Source organism: Salvia splendens, chromosome 6, assembly GCF_004379255.2.
Source record: "Salvia splendens isolate huo1 chromosome 6, SspV2, whole genome shotgun sequence".
Taxonomy (NCBI): domain Eukaryota; kingdom Viridiplantae; phylum Streptophyta; class Magnoliopsida; order Lamiales; family Lamiaceae; genus Salvia; species Salvia splendens.
In genome coordinates, this window is record NC_056037.1 from 9,186,902 (window position 1) to 9,206,655 (window position 19,754).

Sequence of the window (19,754 nt, forward strand, 5' to 3'; positions counted from 1 at the left end):
CTGCAAGATGCATTGCTGCTGCAAAGCATTCGACAATGTTGGCTGAGGAAGGAATATAGTTGTGCCATTTTCCTTTCTGCCCTTTGTTTTTCAGAATCTTGATGAATATTGGTGGATTTGGAAATATCCATAAGTGCAAAATCACCAGCAGAATTTCATTACCAATAAAATTATTGTTTTGGGTTTATATGTTTGTATTCACAATTTTGTTGCTTTGTTTCCATCCCATTAGGGCTTGTGCTGTGGCAGCCTTGTACACTATGCGTTCCTTGATTGGTCTTGTGATAAAGTGTTGATATTGCTCTTGTACAACCTCAGCTCCTCACAAACCCTCCGGTAGTCTCCAAACGGCCCCAGCACCGGGTCCTTCTGCCGCCCTAGGGCTTCCCACACGAGCGAGTCCACAGCTACCTTCCGGTCCTCCTCCCTGAGGCTCGTGATGATCTTTGTGACGTTGCTCACACCAAATACCTTGTGCACGGCCTGGAACTCCGTGTCCTCTCTACGGGAAAGAAGGGTGCCAACGTGCACTTCTCCGTGCACCTCTTCCTCTGGTGCTTGCATGACGCGCAAGCAGACGTGTTGTTAGCCCGTTGCATATCTAACTGCAGCCTTGACATCAGTCTAGGAATGTTTGTCCCTTTTGTTAATTAACTAACCAGGTTTCATTACCACATGGAATATACAAGTGCATGGTATACAACAAAATAACTAGTTTTATAAGGTTAGTATTTAATAAAGAATGAAAAGATTGCCTACATTGATTGGATAATAAGCACAGCAAGTTGAAAACTAGTCATCAAGAATATGTTTAATATAGAGCATGGAAAGATAGTCACTAAAGCTAAACTTCTTTATCATAGAAATAGTTTTTATTAATTTGTAGGTGGCTCACACGAAGAGTAAGTTAAATAAGACTAAATGTCTATCGACTATATATCAAGTTATGGAGTACTAGTATTATTTTTTTAGTTTCTAATTAGCTCTAGCATTTAATGTTATCGATATATGTCACCAAAGTATTTATGTCAAATTTCCTTTTCTATGCTTGGATCAGTTTTCCTTAGGCTCATGAAAAATCAATCTCAAAGAATCAGTTCTATTTAGAAGTAGAAGCAAAGGCATTATATTTCAACTTGTATCTCTACAAAAGATAATCAATGCAGTTGATGTTTCAAATGCATATAACTATAGTGAAATGTCGAGTACTTGTCTTAACATGTACACTTTTATCTGCACATATAATAGCATCCACTATATATGGTCGGATGTAGATGAGGTGTCAAAAGGGTAGAACTCTTGTGGTGGTGGATACGAGTTGGGATAGCTGTTCTTTAGATAGTGATAAGCAATTAAGCATTGTTATGTTAGGAAAAGTCAAGACATGATAGTATGAGGCTATTTCTACATAATAGTGAAACAGATTACTATGCTATATATCATGTGCTCGTTTGTACACATAGTTATCTAACTGAACGTAAATTAATTTGATTGAATACCCACAAACTATATCTTAGGATGTCTTGAATCATTTCTATTTTGGGCTTTAATTGTTGTATTAGGCTCAGTTCGTCTCTTGTGCCTATTTATAGAGAAGTAGGGCAAATAACTTTGTATCTGTAACACAAAGTTAGTGAACCACGTAAATTCGGTGTCTCTTTACGTTCTTTCGTTTGTCGATTACACAATTGCCCTATTTGTCGGAATTCATCTCCCGCCAAAAGGCATTTCCTCTTTACGTCACCTACTTTGCGAGTTCCACTTCCACATACTTCTCTTCCAACCCCTGACCTGTCGCACGGTCGCACCCTTGATATGGTGGCGCGCCCTACTACGGAGAGGGAAGTTAAAAATGGCTCCAAATAGAAAGGAGAGTAAAATGAGAGGGGCATACAAGGCAGAATGTTCCCTAGACTCTGACGTTAAGAAATTTCTTATGGCTAGAAGAAATAATGTTAGGGTTATCAGGATGAGAAAGATAAGAATACTAAATATTCCGGGTTAATAAAATTAGACCAATGCAGTAGGCAGTAGCATTACTAACATGGGAATCTAACCCTCGAGAAACAAGGATAAATGGGCTTATCTAGGCCTAACATACAATCAATCGACAATATAGTGGATATCATGAACTTTGGCTAATTCTAGATTTTTCCATTAATTTTTAAGTTTTGGTCATAAAGATTATCAACTTTGATCAGATTTTGGATTTTCACATTTGACGATTCCAGTGGAATGGATTTCCATGTCGCATTAAGTTATTCTTATGTGACATAATTACTTTTTATGTGGTCACTTTATACGGAATTAGTACAATACAAGAGAGAAAAAGAAAAAAATAGTTACAATAATATTAGTGGATAATATTATCCACACTTAGTAGTATAATATAATGTTTGACAGAATAGTTTTTTTAAAAGAAAAATAGACTAATTTTTATGAACATACCAATATATATGACAAAAGAAAACTAAAGTTTTAGAGATGGATGGAGTATTATGATAACAAGGTCCATCAAATAATTAACTATAGAGTACTGTTATAGTGGAGAAAGTGTGAGGTAGCTAAAAATGAGGATAGTTGAACTATTGGATAAAGAAAATAGAACTAAAGTGAATACTGTAGGCGAAAGCTTTGGGATTAATTAATAGCTTTCGCATACATATGTCCCATGATTTAAAGCCAAATTTGGAGTAATAATAACTACTATAGGAACACCAAATATGATAAGATCGGTAGTCGAAAACAAAAAGTACTATCAAGAAATCCTGGGCTTGGGAATAATTTGTGAAAAATAAAGAGGCGTGCAAGAGCTTGTGTTAAGAACTTGGGTCAGTGTGTGTGTCTGGTCATGAATCCCAACGGTCGATTTTCCACCGCTTATAAAATTAGCGATAAATTAAGATCTCACTGATCAACACTCTCTCGAAAAATGGATCCGTCTCGATTACTCTGTTCTTTCAATCTCGCTGGCAGCAGCCATTGCCGTCCAAGCCCAAGGTGAGGGAGCAGCGGTAGGGACCACCTTGTTTAGGATTACGTCACGTCGCCTTATTCATAAATTTTGGAATTCTAATTAGTTAAGCCCAACTATACTCATTGTATCTTACTAGTTTAATTTGTTTATTAATCAATGTTTGAGTAATGTGATTGATCTACATCACATTTGTTTTTGTAGATTAATAATGATCCACAACTTGCAATCAACTGTACCTTCACTTTGCATTTCCCTATTACACTATGATAATATATGATTACCATTACATTACATTACATTACACAAATATTTTAAAAATTTATTCCCCACTTTAAAACGATATTTAATAATCCTAGTTCTTATAAAGTGAAATAAAATAGAAGAAACAATAAAGTAAAAATATACTACTAGTATTTATTAATCCAATCAAAAAATTTTGTTTTGCGGGTACTTTCTTTACAAGTATTTCCCTCTTAAATAACGGCGCTCGAAGATGAACACAGCTCTGCAGTGTCAATTTCCGGCAAATTTATTCACGGATTACGGCAATAGGTTGCTGAAATGCAATTCTTTCGGTAAAAGGGTTTCTTTCATCCGTCGCTGCATAAAAAATGAGACAAAATCACAACCCCATCAGGTAACTGACGTTTCCTTCAAATAATTCTCTATATTTTGCTTTTCTGGATTATGTCAACATTTTCTTTGTTTAATTGAAAAGCGTTGTTGGATACGTATCCAAAAGCAATTTTTAATTAATAATTATTGATTATTGTTAATTTTCGCTACCGGAATTTGATTGAATGTGGAACACAAAAATTCAGCGAATTTATCCTGTTTCTCCCTATTTTTGTTGCAGTGTAAATAGATTTCCATGTTTTCTTTGTCTAGCTTAAATCGAACAAGAATATTACTATTGATTTTCTGCCAAAAGTATAAAGTTGTTGGATGTGCTATTTGTGCGAGCTGAAATTTCATCTAGCTGCAATTGGGTGATGGAAATAAAGAAAGTCACACATAAATCTTGTACTTATATGTTGCAACTTTATTCCTTATTCATAACAGGGCTTCTCAGTTCTCGCAACAGATCCTCACCCTCAGCTTGATATTGGAAGTATATGGAGCTCTATGGGTTTTTATGTGTTCAGCATTCACGTCCCGTTGAGTTTTGGCGGTCTTTCTGCTGCTGCAAAGATATTGCATCAACCCGTCCTCGATCCACAGACCGAGGTAAGCATACTGTTTGTGATGCTGAAAGTGAAGAATGGAACATACTTGATTACTCATAATAAGATGCTAGTAATGCTTAATGATTGTGGACCTATTGCATTGAAGTTTGTAGATGTTTCATTTTGTATAGAGTCAATTCTTGAAGCTATTATCTGAATAAGCATGCTGTAAGAATCTTCTTCTTCTCCTATTTTCCTACCAAAATGAATAATGCTTATGATAGTGATTAGTGACACTCATACTTTGAGTTTTGTATATCTGATTCCACTATAGTATACTATCATGTTTTGGACTTGGAATTGCACAGTTGGATACATAATATTATTTCAGTGGTTTAGATAAGGGAATCGAATGGCTAATTTGTTTTAGCATGAAATGTTAGTCTAGATCCTAAACTTCATCAGTGTGGCATATGAACTTCTTTTGTCATTGGAATATGATGTTGAGGAAGTCTTTTCTCAGCAGAGCTTACGATCTTAATGATAGACCTCGTCCGTTTCTTTGCAGCACAGGCATTCTTCATCTTCGCAATCCAAACCTTAGAGCTTAGCATTGTTCTGCTGCTGCTAAAGTGCCCCGGTAAGCCTCAGTATGACCTTAAAGATTTCTTTCGTGCCAATAAGTCTTCAAAACAACGAAGCTGGCTGCTGGCATCGGTGCTCGGGTTTGGAGTCCTTCTGTCATTGGTCTTTATCACTTCGTATTTTGCTGAGAGATTGATTGGACCCAAGGTATATTTATTCACATTTACTTCCATTCATCTCCATGAACTAATTTTATGATTCATTGGGGGTACATATGTTTGATACTGATTTTCTCGACATTACAGGATGTGAACAATCCATTCCTCAAGGATATTCTCACCGGCAGCTGGAGTTCTGCAACCGCCTGCGTTCTTGTCTACTCCATCATCACTCCGTTGCTGGAAGAAGTCGTGTACAGAGGTTTTCTCTTGACATCTCTTGCCTCCACAATGAACTGGCAGCTAGCGGTTGCAATCAGTTCCGTTGTTTTCAGTGCATCCCACTTCTCGGGCGAGAACTTCTTGCAACTCCTCATTGTTGGATTCGTGTTCGGATGCTCTTACTGTTGGACCGGGAACTTGAGTTCATCGATATGCATACATTCTCTGTACAACGCCCTGATAATGTATCTAACATTTATATCATGAACAAGGTTTCTAAATCCGTTTTGCTCTTCTATCTGTAGATCTTGTTTCGGTAGTGTGATTAAAATTTTGACTTGTTATGTGACTTTTTCCATAACTATCCGCTTGTGAAAGACTATGTACAAATTTCATCGGACGTACAGGATCATCTCACTTGTGCTTCAATTTCACAACCTAATTTCTCACAGCAACTTGTTTGTTCGCAGAGAAAATGGGAAGCGTCGAGAGGCAGGTGAAGGCAAGAACTAGGGAGATCAAAGGCCCTCTTCAACAAGGGTTTCAAATTTGTTAAACATTCTTGCAAGAAGGGATGACACAAGGTCAAGCGCATTACAAAATAGTAGTGATTTTTTTTCCAATTAGAAGTCATAGGGTGTTTTTTTTTTCTCTTCCTTGTGTGCATATTTACTCTATTTGATTGGCTATTGTTTCTCTTTCGTGTTCTTTTTTGTTTTAATTTTATTTAAGAGTTATTGTAATATAATCTTGTATGTTTATATCAATTTGGAGTATCAAACCATCATTTTTATCTTAATTTTCATGGATCAAGTTGCATGTACTATATATTATTACTATTAATATGTTTTTTTTATTACTATAATTTAGATGGTTTTTTTTATAGGATGTATGTTATGTTTACTCCCGCAAAGTTAAGTCTTCCACTGAAAATTCATTCTACTTCCGTCCGATAATCTTAATAAGTAATCGCAATTTCAATTTTTTTGTGTGGATAGAAAACTTTTATATCTTGTAGCTAATGGAGTAATGTTTTATAAAGAAAACATCTAGGAAATGAGGGAGTTTGCAATATAATTTTCGAATAACATTGTAATTAGCTCAATAGGTACTCTCTTTCTTTATCCAAGAAAATTAAAGAATAGAATTCACTCATTCAGTATCTCATATGTTAAATTTTGATATATTTACGTTAGGTTCATACAACTAAAATTAATTCATTTTTGGGTACGAGTAGAAACATAATTCTAGATGGGAACAGTTCATGTTTGGAAATAAGTAGTATTTGAACTTGCGAATTCAAGAGAGCAACACAAATTTCGTTGTTGGGACTCCCTCAAATCCTCAATCATGATTAATTATGAAATTTAAGTGCTACTTTTGAATTGAACTGGTGACCACAAAGAAGTACTACGGAGTATAATATGACTAGGCAATTGACAAATGGATTATGCTCAACAAACTTGAAAAGCAACATGCATTTTCCGAGCCAAAAAGAAGAAGAAGCATATATATATATGGTCTTCTAAAATTATTGTTATGACGTGTGAGGAAAAGACTTATAATTAAAAACTTGAAAAGCAACATGCATTCCACACATTTATTTATCTGTACTCTCTCTACAAAATATGAATCCAATGCCGGATGAAAATACCGTTCTCGGTCGGGCGGGCCCTTAATGTGGTTGTAAATGCACTGCCGGAAATCATTTCACTTCCATTTGCGTACCAAAATTTTTGTAATTAAGGAGCAAGTAAAATATGTTTTCTAGTAAATTAAATTTTGAAAATTGAAAAAAATGTTGCAATTCCAGCAAGCTCGTACACGATTCCATCAACAATTAATAGAGAAGTCAGATAAGAGATCAAATAAACACGAGAATTAGGTAATAAGATTAACAAAATGAGAAAAGAATCGCAACGTAAGTAGGCAGTTTAATGCTTGGGATTGGATTGCAAATCCTAGGCAGCATTGCCCAATTGATCAACATACAAGTAATGTGTGAATTGAGAGATGTGATATACTCCTCCGCTTCTTAGTCACAGCCTTCTCTCACTCCCCTACGCCAGCTAGGATGATGTGCATGCACCGAGTGTATGGGTAGTCATGTCATGTCATGTCATGCATGCAACATAAAAACCCGCTAAAAATAGATGAAACTAACCGCTTTATATTAGAATCATCCCGCCTTTCAACCGCAAGCGAGAATTACCAACTGAATTCTAAGTCCACAACCACCCTTCACCAATCATCCTCCTTCTTCCTTTTCTCTCTCTCGCTACAGATACAATCGATTGAAACCCCGATACACTCGAAATTAACCACTGCCTGCGTCTCTTTCTGTGCGGAACTTCCCCCCTTACTCTGTCGTTTTCGTGCTGCTGTTTTCGCTCTATTTTTGGAGGAAATGGAAACGATCGTTATGGAGGATTCTCGCATTATTCTGATCGGAGGGGGAATGCTTGCCGATTTGTGAAAACTTTCATATCACTCACGGTAACTCCAAGTTAGAATTTCTTTATCTTTCTGTTTTTTCACTGCCATTGGAGCTGAAACTTGGATTCTTGTCGTATAATATCGGTGGATTTCGTTCTTCAAGTGTATTGCTTTTATAATTGTATCTGGAATTTTCTGGCGAATGATGCTTTAATTGCGAATTTTCATTCTGGATGAAGTTTGAGTTGATTGCTGTTGGGGTTGAAGTCTGAGATTTTTTTTGAGGTTTTCAGTAGATTAGTTTCAAGGCAGCATACTTTTCTTGAAGATTTTGATTGGGGGGAGATGGAATTAGATTTGCCTAAGTCAAAAGCTGTTGAATTGGAAGAGAAGTCGTTAAGGACTACTCTCCGGCATGTTCAAGAACAGGGGCATCCATATGTCGAGCTTAGGGAAAAGGGGAAGAAGAACAGGTTGATCTTTTTCTGTATTTTGTGTCTTGCACCTTGCCATGGTGATTCTTGCTTGGTTAACCACTTGAAGGGCCGTAGACACACTGAAAGACTAGCCTCTGCACGACTTACACTGCTCAAACCAAATCCATGGCCGTTCAATGATGGTATGATTTTCTTCCATGACCATACGAAGGAACAAAGTAAAAATGTACCTGCTTCGGACCGTGGGAAAAACAAGTCGGTAGATGTTGCAGACAGCCGTGCAAAGCGTAAGTATAGTAGTAATGTTGGACCGGTTGCTAGTACACAGACTTCCCTGAAGATTAAGGGCAACGCCAATCCTCATAAAAAATCCAGTAGTTCTACATTGGATGGTGATAAAACTGGTGGGATACTAGTTATTCCTGATGTTATGCAAGAAGGCAAGGCTTCTGATTTGGTGGTGAGGCATATTGGAGTTGGAAGAATTGGTGCCAGGTTTAGGGAGAAGAAGGTTGGAGGCATCAGTGCAATTTTGAGAATATGGTGTGAATGGCTAGGGAATACCACTGAGAATTTTGATAGGTTTCCTAACCATCACTTTGCTATTGTTACCTTTTCTTACGACTATCACTTGGGGCGGGTGGGGTTAGTTGATGGTTACGATTATATGCTTTCATCGGTTCCTTACATACAACCTGAGAATATTCGCTCTCGTAGGGGCAAGAAGAGGAAGTTAGTTTCTGATCCAAAGAATATAAGTGAGGCCTTAAGAATTCAAGATCACTCTTCTGGGAAAGAGTCTCAATCTTCAAAAAGTTCAAAGTCAAATGTGCTGTTCACCAGAGATGAAGATAGATTGGCTCGCATTATGGCGAGCAAGACTCTGAGGAAACGATTAAGAAAAGAATACCGTTATTATGCTGAGAGATTTTGTGAAATATGCAGAACGAAGATGCTGCCGGGAAAAGATGTTGCTGCCCTGTTAAATAGGATTACTGGAGTGCTTGTATGCAGCAGTAGAAATCGTCATGGGGTTGGACAACATCTCAACTTCTCTTTTTCATTAGTTAGCTAGTATTTGATATTTCTCCAAATTAATACTCATTTATTTTTATCTCCATTGGTATACAGATATTCCATGTGTATCACATATCCTGTATCATTCAATGGATACTGCACTTTGAGGTTGAGTTTGCTTTTGATAATCAGAATGAAATTAAAATGGCTAAAGCCAAGAAAGGGAAGACGATCACCCCAATTTGCTCGGCATTCTGTCCTGAATGCCAATCCACTGGTACAATAATGAAAGGGGATGAACTCGAGGACACACATGCCCCTATTACTGAGGTTCTTTATTTCCTACAACTTAGTTTTTGTATCTGAACCTTCACAATTTATATTACTTCTTCTAATTCTTTGCTTTTTTTGGCAAGGTTTTTTTCTTTACTATTGCTAAATGTTTATTCTGTTTTCATTCTAGACCACCGAGTATAAGAAAAAACTGTTTGCTGCTCGCGAAGCTTGGATAAAAAGTCCAGAAATGTTGGATAACTGCTCAATTGGTTTTCGTTTCCCTCAGAATTATGCTCCAACATATCAGGTGAAGCTTGTCTGATCTTTATTATACAATTTATGCCAACTGCATGCCTATACTAGCTAGGTAATTTTATTTGTGCACAACTATGGTGTGAAATATGGCATTGATGCTAACAAATATAATTTGATTGTTTATATTTCAGGAAATTGTAGAACAACTGAAAGTACTGCACTTCTATCGAGCAATTGAGTAGATGAGTTTGCGGCGATGACAGTTTGAACCAGACAACTTAGGTTCTTACGTACGTTGGATTTGCTTACATCTGTTCGTTGTAAATACATTGCAATCTTTTGTGAAGATTTACTATGAAGTTCTCCTCACATATTCAACTGTGCGGCTATCAGATATCATCCAATATTGCCATTGATTCTATTTGCAATATATTCTATTTTTTGGATAGGCTAATGAATATAAGTATGAAGTCCGCATAACGGTGGGTTCAACCCGAGGCCAAAGGACTCGAACCTGAGACCTTTGGCCTTAGGCATTGCTACACTAACACTAGTCCAACTTACACAATTTGTTTAAAATTAGTTGTTAAATAGGCTATGCAGTCTTTTGGATTAGCTACTGAAGAATAATTGTCTAGGTTGCCACAACTAAACTGAACTCAACTATCTATACATAACATATTGTATTCCACTAATCAAACAACAAACACAATCAGCTCTACAATTTCCATCAACATAGTTAAAGCAGGTAGTAAAGTCACCTTCCTTGATCAACTGTTGAAAAAGTGACATCATTAACCGAGCATTTACTTGAACTCTTGGTAGAGGACTCTGTGGATTGAGAGCTCTGCATCCCAAGAAATGCTGGCTGCTTCGGGTGAGGAAGCTCTTCGATCTCACAACTAAGCATCGACAGCACTGTAGAAGTGTTAGGCCTATCTGCAGCTACTTCTTGCACACACAACAGACCTACATTTGCATATCTCAAGATATCATCTTCCATTCCACTATCATATATGGCTGGATCCATCACATTGACTATCTTTCCTTCTTTCCACAACTTCCAAGCCTGTTGACATCCACAAGAGTGCAAAAAGTTATATTAGAAATGCAAATCTATTCAAATATGCAGAAACAAAGAGCTTACATAAGCTGTAAGAAAGAGTTGTTGATCTTCATCGTAAAAACTCGAGTTCTTCTTTCCACTCACAATCTCCAATAATAGGACGCCAAAGCTATAGCCATCAGATTTTTCAGAAAATATTCCACGAAGTGCGTATTCCGGGGACATATAGCCACTGCAACCATGAATCAGGATTAGCATAGAAAAAATAAATTTGGGTTTGAAAATATTATTTAACTTAAATGACTAGTGCTCACTATGTCCCAACAACCCTTGTTGTGTTAGCTTGCTCATCCGTGCCACCGAAAATCCTTGCCATACCAAAGTCGGATATTTTAGGGTTAAACACTTCATCCAACAAGATATTACTTGCCTTTAGATCTCTGTGAATAATCCTTAACCTTGAATCGCGATGTAGGTAAAGGAGGCCACGACAGATTCCCTCAATAATTAATTTCGTGTTTGCCAATTAAGAAAGTCATGTTTATGGGAACCTAAAAAAAGGTTATTTGAACCATCAAATGCAGCAGTGTAATTAAATAGTACTTGAATTTGGGCATCATAGTCCATAGACCTACCAAAGAGATAGGCATCCAAGCTTCCATTGGGCATATATTCATAAACTAGCAGTTTTTCTTCAGACTCGACACAGCAACCAAGAAGTCTAACAAGATTGCGGTGCTGAAGCCTCGAAATCACCTCAACCTCATTCATGAACTCCTCCACCCCTTGGTTTGATGATCTTGCTAGCCTTTTTACAGCAATTTCTATACCATTTGGCAATTTTCCCTGAAAATCAGTTGTGAAATCACATTTCTTATTTACAGGTTACAAAAAGTGAAGATACATCTTGAAAGAAGAAGAACTACTCTGTAAACAGAACCAAAGCCACCCTGTCCGAGCTTATTGGTGCGATCAAAATTTTCTGTTGCATTTGAGAGCACCATAAATGTAAATGCGGGTAGCTCCTCAAGTTTAACTCCATGTTTATCATGTTTGAGAACCCTTTCTTCAGAATATCATGTATCACTTTCTGTGGTTCTGAAGAACAGCAATCTAAGTATATGCTTCCCTGCTGCTTAAAATTTAAAATAAGGGAAGACAATGCGAGAGAGACATGTTAGAAAATATGAGTATTTTTGTTGAGAATCAAGTTGAAACAAATATATTACCTTTGTATTTCAACAAAAAGTATGCACACACAACAAGTATAAACCCCAAAACTACTGATATCACAATAGTTCTTCTGTGGTCTTTCCTCTGATCTGCTTAAATTCAGAGGAAGCAAATGAATGAAACTAAAACAACAATTAGTTAAACATCATTCTATCGGAAGTGTACAGAATGGCATATAAATTGATGAAGTACCTAGTTCTGATTGTGCCAATCGAATATACAAGTCATCACCACCATCATTTAACTTGTGAGTATCAGTTAAGTTATGAGTCCAGTGCAGACATCCAATTCCAGGAGGAACTGCATATGCTATACAAGAACAATCACTCAAGCACGCGTCCCTGCATTCTCTTTTAGAAAAGGGAAATAATGTAAAATGATCCGGCAACTTTACTCCCTCCGTCTTAAGAAACTCATCTTGTTTACCCACAGAACTGTTCTGTTCACACTGGAGGTGAGTTTTCCTAGTGCATCCACTAGTCCAGTTTCCGGCCTCCCACTCATCTTTGCTTCTGGGCATGAAGCCCCGAAAGCAGGAACATATTGGCCTGTTTGAGCATCACAGCTTCCAAAAGGTCCACATTTACCATACATATAGCATTCATCAATTGTCGTTGACCATGTTACATCCCACCCTTTCTTCTCATCAGACCACACCTTCTCCTCTAGACTCCCTGAAGAGTTTAAGATATAGTATAAAATTATAGACGAATTGGGAACTGTAAACATTTCATATGCAGTTCCTGGAATTTCAGTGACAACATCCGTCCCATAATGATAGTCAGATCTCATGAAGGGAATCCCAGTAAATATCTGACCGTTCCATGGACCAGTGCGATAATAAGGATTGCCATCCTTCCAAATAAATGACTGAGGGATGTCTAAAGGCTCAATTGTCATGGTGAAACTTCCAGGTGCTGGATCATCAGGACTTGTCCACGATGTTAGTATACTCTTTTCGTTCCTACTCAAATCTGTAAGAATCTTCATCTTCTCTAACCATGAATCAGAAGCATGTTGGAAGCTCTCCCAAACGTAAGCGTTATCGTTGGAGTCATCTCGCAGAACCAGATTCCCTGTATTCAAGAGCACAACGCTACGATTGACAACAGAAGGTGAAAGATTTGTAGACCACACAATTTCTTTTCGACCATCCAAGACCACAAGGTTGCCATCTGATGATACCTGAAACGTTCCAGAGGAATCGTTGAGAGGCTTGTTCCTATTAGCTACCCATACAACAGTCATCACAGGCAGATTGTACATGATACCGAGGTAGCGGAGAGTGCTGTTTGGAGGGCTGAAGAAACTCAATTTGAATTTATTTCCGTCAGAAATCAAAGCTTCAGAATCACTGAGATATTCATCAGCTCTTATGATATCAATGGCTGCAGAAAACATATAGAAACAAGACAGGATGAGGAAAAATAGTTGCAGCGCATAACATGGAAAGTTTTTATGGTTCAGCATGACTTCTTGTTCTTCACTGGCTAGTACTAACACTAATCTGCATCTCAGAGAAAATTTGGATATTTAGAGGTCAAATTATTGGTAATGTAATCAGACTTTTCTTTGATAGTTATATTTGTATTTATGTACACAAATGTTTCTGATCAAGGTTTGATTAATTTGTAATTGTCAATGTCACAACCGTAGTCTAGTCAACAAAAACGAATCTTTCATCTATATTTCTCTTCAATCGCACTTATTTCTACCAAAACTTGTTTTAGTGGGATCAAACATAGAATGCGGATAAACTATTCTACTCCATTCTCAATTATATAGTATATCTCTTTTAAGTATAATTATCTGTACTAATAATGCTATAAACATGTTATCAAATGAGTTCATGATTTATTATACAAATTTTAACCTATCTTGGTCTGAGCGTCATTTTTCAATCATAAAAACAATTTAAAATATTTTTACTATAATTATTTGCAAAATATTGAAAATGGGATTAAAACTACAAAATAAATATAAACACAGGATCTGAATATATAGTTTTTTAAACCAAATCTTCTTACAGTTCTAACCTAACTTTGTATGACCTGTTTTGAAATAAGGAAAAGAATAATGCAAGAATGACATCCCCTTTAATTTGTCACTGGTGATTGGTGAAGGCTTGGTTGTCACTGCAAATGTTTATTTTTCCAGAATAATTTAGACTAAGATTTGTTGGAAACAAACACATTCACACCCGAAGCATGGCAAATGAAGGCAACAACAATATGTACAGGCAACCAATTGTATCAGATGAACATACATAATCAGCTCTTTTACCTTCCTTCAACTGCAGAAATAGTCACATCATTTACAGAAACTTTACTTGACCTCTTGGTAGAGGGGTCTGCAGATTGAGAGCTCTGCATCCCAAAAATTGCCGGCTGCTTTGGGCGAGGAAGCTGTACGATCTCACAGCTAAGCAGCGACAGCACTGTAGCCATGTTAGGCCTGTCTGCTGCAATTTCTTGCACACACAGCAAACCTACATTACCACATCTCACTATGTCATCTCCCATTCCACTATCATCTTCATATATGGCCGGATCAATCAAATTTACTATCTTTCCTTCATTCCATAATTTCCATGCCTGTTTGATATCCATAATATTTCAAAAATTAAAATGACATATAAAAATATAAATATGTTACATTTACATAACAAAGCTACTTACATAAGCTGTAAGGGAGAGTTGCTGATCATAAAAACTGGAGTGTTTCTTTCGACCCACAATCTCTAATAATATGACTCCAAAGCTATAGACATCAGATCATTCTGAGAATGTTCCGTGAAGTGCGTATTCCGGGGGCATGTAGCCACTGCAACCAATTAATTCATGATCAGGACGACAACAACAAATTTCTGTCTGAAAATATTTACTTGAGTGAGGAAATCAATGAGTGCTCACAATGTTCCAACAACCCTTGTTGTATTGGCTTGATCGTCATTTTCACAAAAAATCCTTGCCATACCAAAGTCGGATATTTTAGGGCTCAATGCCTCATCCAACAAGATATTACTCGCCTTGAGATCTCTGTGAATAATTTTTAACCTTGAATCCCGATGTAGGTAAAGCAGGCCTTACAAATCCCCTCAATGATAAGTTTGAGTGTTTTCCAAGTAAGAAGGTTATGCCTATGTGAACCTGAGAAAGGTTATCCGAACTATCACAGATTAAAAAACAAATGAATTGAAAATTTTCTTCGATAAAGTGAAACTTGGGAATCACAGACATACCAAAGAGATGGGCATCCAAGCTTCCATTGGGCATGTATTCATAAACAAGCAGTTTTTCTTCAGACTTCACACAACAACCAAGAAGTCTAACAAGATTGCGATGCTGTAGCCTCGAAATCACCTCAACTTCATTCATGAACTCCTCCACCCCTTGGTTTGAGGATCTTGCTAGCCTTTTTATAGCAATTTCTACACCATTTGGCAATTTCCCCTAAAAACCAGCAAATGAATCAATTACATATTATAGAGTATAGAGACTGAAAGTATTTAAGTAAATCTTGAGAGAAGAAGTAATACTTTGTAAACGGGTCCAAAGCCACCCTGTCCGAGCATTTGAGAGCATTATAAATGTAAATACAGGTAAGTCCTCAAGTTTAACTCCATGCTTATCATGTATGGGTGCCATTTCTTCAGAATATCCTCTATCATCAATTTCCTTAGTTTTGGCGAATAGTAACCTACTTATAAGCTTCCCTGTTGTTGAAAATTAAAATAAGACCATAAAATGTGTTTTATGTGTGGAGAGACATGTTGGATGAATATATTTACCTCTATATTTACCTGTATATTTCGACAACAATTTCAGCGCACATATAGCAACAAGTATAAACCCCATAACCACTGTTATTACAATAATTATTAAGTGCTCTTGCTTCTTCTTCTTTTTCTTCTTTTCTGAAAATCGGAGGAAACAAATGACTGAACTTACACATCAGTTAGTTAACCTTCATGTAAATGGCAAAGAAAGGAGTGAATTACCTAGTTCCGAACGTGCCAACCGAATGTTCAAATCATCACCCCCATAAGTCAAATTCTGAGTATCGGTTAAGTTATGAGTCCAGTGCAGACATCCAATTCCAGGAGGAACAGCATAAGCTATACAAGAACAATTAGTCAAGCATGTTTTCCAGCATTCTCCTTCAGACAAGTTAAAAAAATTAAAATGATCTGGCAGCTTTAATCCCTCAAGCTTCAGAAATTCATCTTGCTCGCATTGGAGGTGAGTTTTCCTAGTGCATCCACTAGTCCAGTTTCCTCCCTTCCACTCATCTTTGTTTGTTGGGATGAAGCCCTGAAAACAGGAACATATTGGCCTGTCTTGAGCATTACAGCTTCCGAAAGGTCCACACTTACCATACATGTAACACTCGTTACTTGTTGATGACCAATCAATGCTCCACCCTTTCTTCACATCAGACCACACCTTCTGCTCTAGACTCCCTAAAGAGTTCAAGAAATAGTGGAACAAAAAAGATGGATACGGATGGGTATATATTGCATATGCAGTTTCTGGAGAGTCACTGACTACCTTAACTCCATAACCATCGTTCCTGGCCATGTCCGGAATCCCAGTGAATATACTACCATTCCATGGACCACTGCGCCAAAAAGGATCACCATCCTTCCAAACAAATGACTGAGGAACGTTTGAAGGTTCAATGGTCATGGTGAAACTTCCTGGTGTGGGATCATCAGGACTTGTCCATGACGTCAGTATATTCTTCTCGTTCATACCCAAACCTGTAATCTTCATCTTCTCTAACCAAGAGTCGGAAGCATGCTGGAAGCTCTCCCAAACATATTTGGTATTGTTGGAGTCGTCTTGTAGAACCAGATTGCCTGTATCTAAGAGCACAGCGCTACGATTGGCAACAGAACTCGAAAGATTTATTGACCACACGATTTGCTTTTGACCATCCAGGATAACAAGATTGCCATCTGATGATATCTGAAATGTTCCAGAGGAATCATTGAGAGGCCTATTTCTATTAGCTACCCATACAACAGTCATCTCTGGGATATCGAACATGATACCAACATACCAGAGGCTGCGATTTGGTGGGCTGAAAAAAGTCAATTTGAATCTATTTCCACCAGAAATCAAAGATTTAGAGCCGCTGAGAGATTCATTAGCTCTTATGGTGTCAGTGGATGCAGCAATGATAAGGAAACAAGATAACATCAGTAAAAGGAGGTGAATATCATGATATGGCAAGTCTCTGAAAGCCATGAGTCTTGGATTCAGATAATGAGGTGATGAAACTGACTATCTTTCTTGTTACTATGTGTTTTTTTTGTCAAACATGGAGAGTGCAACAAGAAAGCTAAAATTATCAATATATAAAAGAGATGTGCTGAATCTGATTGTATATATACCAGCATAACATAACAGTGACTTACATTTGTTGGCTACAGAAAAAACCCAATGTGATCTATTCCATTACAATAAAAAACTTACAGTCACACTCTGAATTCATTGTCCCTTATGGAGTTATGGTGTCCATGACTAGGTTGACACTGTTGTGCAGTTTCATAGTTCAGAATTTAGAGGTCAAGTATTTTCATTTTCATTTTCATTTTCATTAGGCTTTGCCCAACACAAAAAATGTTCAGGCTAGTCTACTTTTTATATTGGTGATATTTGTAAAAATCCTTTCCCTTTCCCATTTTCTCACCAAAAATCCAATCCCTCACTTAATCCCAGTAAAGGAAAGTTGAATACAATAGCCATTAAAAGATTGTGATAAATCAGTACTCACCTCTAAATTCTGGCCCAGGGTAACACGTCCTCACATCTTGCCGGATTTAGCATTCGCATTGACTGTTTCTGTTATTTGAATTCTTCACTCATCTCCTCAATAATGTTGTACACACGTACTCCTCATTGATACAGCTGAGCTGTCAATTACAACGATTTTTTAGTCTTAATCAAGTCGCCCAAAATTAAGTCAACTGAAAGATCAATTACAACGATTTTTTTAGATCCTATACTCAAATCCAAACATGAAAATTGACTATCAAAGGGTTAAAAAAGCATGATACGAGGTGAGGAAAGACTGCTCTTTTTCTTATATGGTCTTCTAAATTATTCTCAGGATGTGTGAGGAAAAGACTTGCAATTAGTTTTCTAAGGTAAGGTCCAAAAAATTGTCAGAAAGTTTTGGAATTAATATAGTGAGTACGAGGATATTAAAAAAAAATTGATTGGGGGGAGATGGAATTAGGTTTTGCCTAAGACAAGCAATGGTAATTTGAAAGACAACTCTTGGTAGTCTATGTGTTGAGCTTAGCCCTTAGGGTAGAGGGGAAGAAGTTGATCTTTTTTTCTGTACCATGTGCCTTGCACCTTGCTATGTTGATGGGTTTTTTCTATTTTTGTGCTAGAAGAGAGATAGGATTCCTCGTTTGTTCTAGAGTTTTTTTTTGTTCCTGGTTTGGGAGAGACGCATGACCCTCATGCGTCTCCTTTTAATGAGACGCATGACAATTATGCGTCTTTTATAGAGACGCATGAGAGTCATGCGTCTCTCTTTTTTTTTTCTTTTTTTTAACGACGCATGAGGGTCATGCGTCTTAGGGAGAGACGCATCTCCCTCATGCGTCTCTTTTTTTTAAAAAAATTTTAATAGACGACGCATAAGCGTCATGCGTCTTAGAAAGAGACGCATGAGGCTTATGCGTCTCTAATTCGAATTAAATCAGACGAGGCGAGGCAGTAGCCTCATTACCGCGCGACAGAAAGACGAATTAGGCGATTTTTTATTGGAAATTCCGGCGAATCCGACCATTTCCCCTCGTATTCCGGTAAGTTTCGTTCAATCCTTCAACATTCCTTCCTTATTTGTTGTTAATTTTCATAGTTTGTTTAGATTTCCCCTAATGTTTGTAAATTAGGGTTTATAACAAATTGCTAAATTTTGGCCGCTTTTTTGTTGTGTAGTTAATTGTAATGGATTTTAGTGGGTAAATTCATTCTATTGTATAGTTATTGATATGTTTGAGATGCTTGGTGTTGTGATTTTGGTTGTTATTGGAGAATAGAGTATAGGTTGAAATGCATCTTTTAATTTAACCTTCTAATTTAGTAGTTATATGTAAATTAGGCCTTATAAATCATGAATTGTATTGAATTGGAGTGAATCAATCATTTGGTTTATGATGTGTTGTTATTTTGACGATGAATTTGAATGTATATGTTATTTGTTTTGTGAATATGTACTTAGATTAGATGGAGACTTCAAGTTCTAGCGGGCAATTATTATATGGACCCGAAGACCCGTCCTTGCTAAATATGCAGAAACATCACATTTCACATAAACTCATGAAAAAGGGCACAACCCAAGTATTTAAGGTCCGAAGGACAGAAAGCAAGACTTGGGACGTCGAAATTCACGAGAATGTTAGATATTGGCTTGACGTCTTTGGTTTCAAAGGCGTGATCGATTGTGGGAAGCCCATGAAGGTGGACAATGAGCTGATCACGGCGTTGATTGAGCGTTGGAGGCCGGAGACGCACACTTTCCATCTACCGATCGGTGAGGCGACGATCACCTTGGAAGATGTGCAAGCCATTTGGGGCTTGAGGGCGGATGGTCGCGTCTTCACAGGGCGTAACTATCATGACAACTTTCCTGATTGGACCAACAAGTGCCGCGATCTGTTGGGATGGATACCAGATACTTCCACAGAGACAAAGCAAGGCGGTTTGCTGATGACCGCGCTGATCAACCAGACAAGGATGCCTCTGGGTGATGACCTATCTACGTACGTATACATCTAAAGGGCACGTATCCACGCCCTAATTTTATTAGGAGATCTCATTCTACCGGACACCACGGGGTGTAAGGTGCCATTTATGTGGTTGAATGGGCTTGGGGATCCGGAAGATGTGAAGACTATTAGTT

The 19,754-nt window shown here is 37.4% G+C and overlaps 2 protein-coding genes and 2 pseudogenes across 3 annotated transcripts; 2 read left to right on the forward strand and 2 right to left on the reverse strand.

The window, feature by feature from the left end:
• Positions 1-184: 184 nt before the first annotated feature.
• On the reverse strand, positions 185-674 carry LOC121808745 (annotated as a pseudogene).
• A 2,737-nt stretch (positions 675-3,411) lies between these two features.
• Positions 3,412-5,934, forward strand: LOC121806944. Of its 2 annotated transcripts, XM_042207121.1 has the most exons (5): positions 3,413-3,614; positions 4,040-4,204; positions 4,717-4,935; positions 5,034-5,380; positions 5,579-5,934. In XM_042207121.1, exons 1-4 carry the CDS (start codon positions 3,471-3,473, stop codon positions 5,373-5,375), a joined length of 870 nt encoding a protein of 289 aa, XP_042063055.1. In that variant the 5' UTR covers positions 3,413-3,470; the 3' UTR covers positions 5,376-5,380; positions 5,579-5,934. The 2 variants fall into 2 exon arrangements, with proteins under 2 accessions (XP_042063056.1, XP_042063055.1); XM_042207122.1 differs by lacking the exon at positions 5,579-5,934 and having other exon boundaries at positions 3,412-3,614; positions 5,034-5,412.
• A 1,381-nt stretch (positions 5,935-7,315) lies between these two features.
• Positions 7,316-9,934, forward strand: LOC121807347. Its single transcript, XM_042207567.1, has 5 exons — positions 7,316-7,604; positions 7,838-9,014; positions 9,113-9,328; positions 9,462-9,581; positions 9,721-9,934. Exons 2-5 carry the CDS (start codon positions 7,890-7,892, stop codon positions 9,769-9,771), a joined length of 1,512 nt encoding a protein of 503 aa, XP_042063501.1. The 5' UTR covers positions 7,316-7,604; positions 7,838-7,889; the 3' UTR covers positions 9,772-9,934.
• Positions 9,935-10,089: 155 nt separating this feature from the next.
• LOC121808746 lies at positions 10,090-18,164 on the reverse strand (annotated as a pseudogene).
• Positions 18,165-19,754: the final 1,590 nt, after the last annotated feature.

Coding starts and splice junctions, on each gene's coding strand:
- LOC121807347 (XM_042207567.1), top strand. CDS start 7,890: ATGGAATTAGATTTGCCTAAGTCAAAAGCTGTTGAATTGGAAGAGAAG. Junction 9,329..9,461: donor CACATGCCCCTATTACTGAG/GTTCTTTATTTC, acceptor TTTTCATTCTAG/ACCACCGAGTATAAGAAAAA. Junction 9,582..9,720: donor ATTATGCTCCAACATATCAG/GTGAAGCTTGTC, acceptor TTTATATTTCAG/GAAATTGTAGAACAACTGAA.
- LOC121806944 (XM_042207122.1), top strand. CDS start 3,471: ATGAACACAGCTCTGCAGTGTCAATTTCCGGCAAATTTATTCACGGAT. Junction 3,615..4,039: donor CAAAATCACAACCCCATCAG/GTAACTGACGTT, acceptor TATTCATAACAG/GGCTTCTCAGTTCTCGCAAC. Junction 4,205..4,716: donor TCCTCGATCCACAGACCGAG/GTAAGCATACTG, acceptor TTTGCAGCACAG/GCATTCTTCATCTTCGCAAT.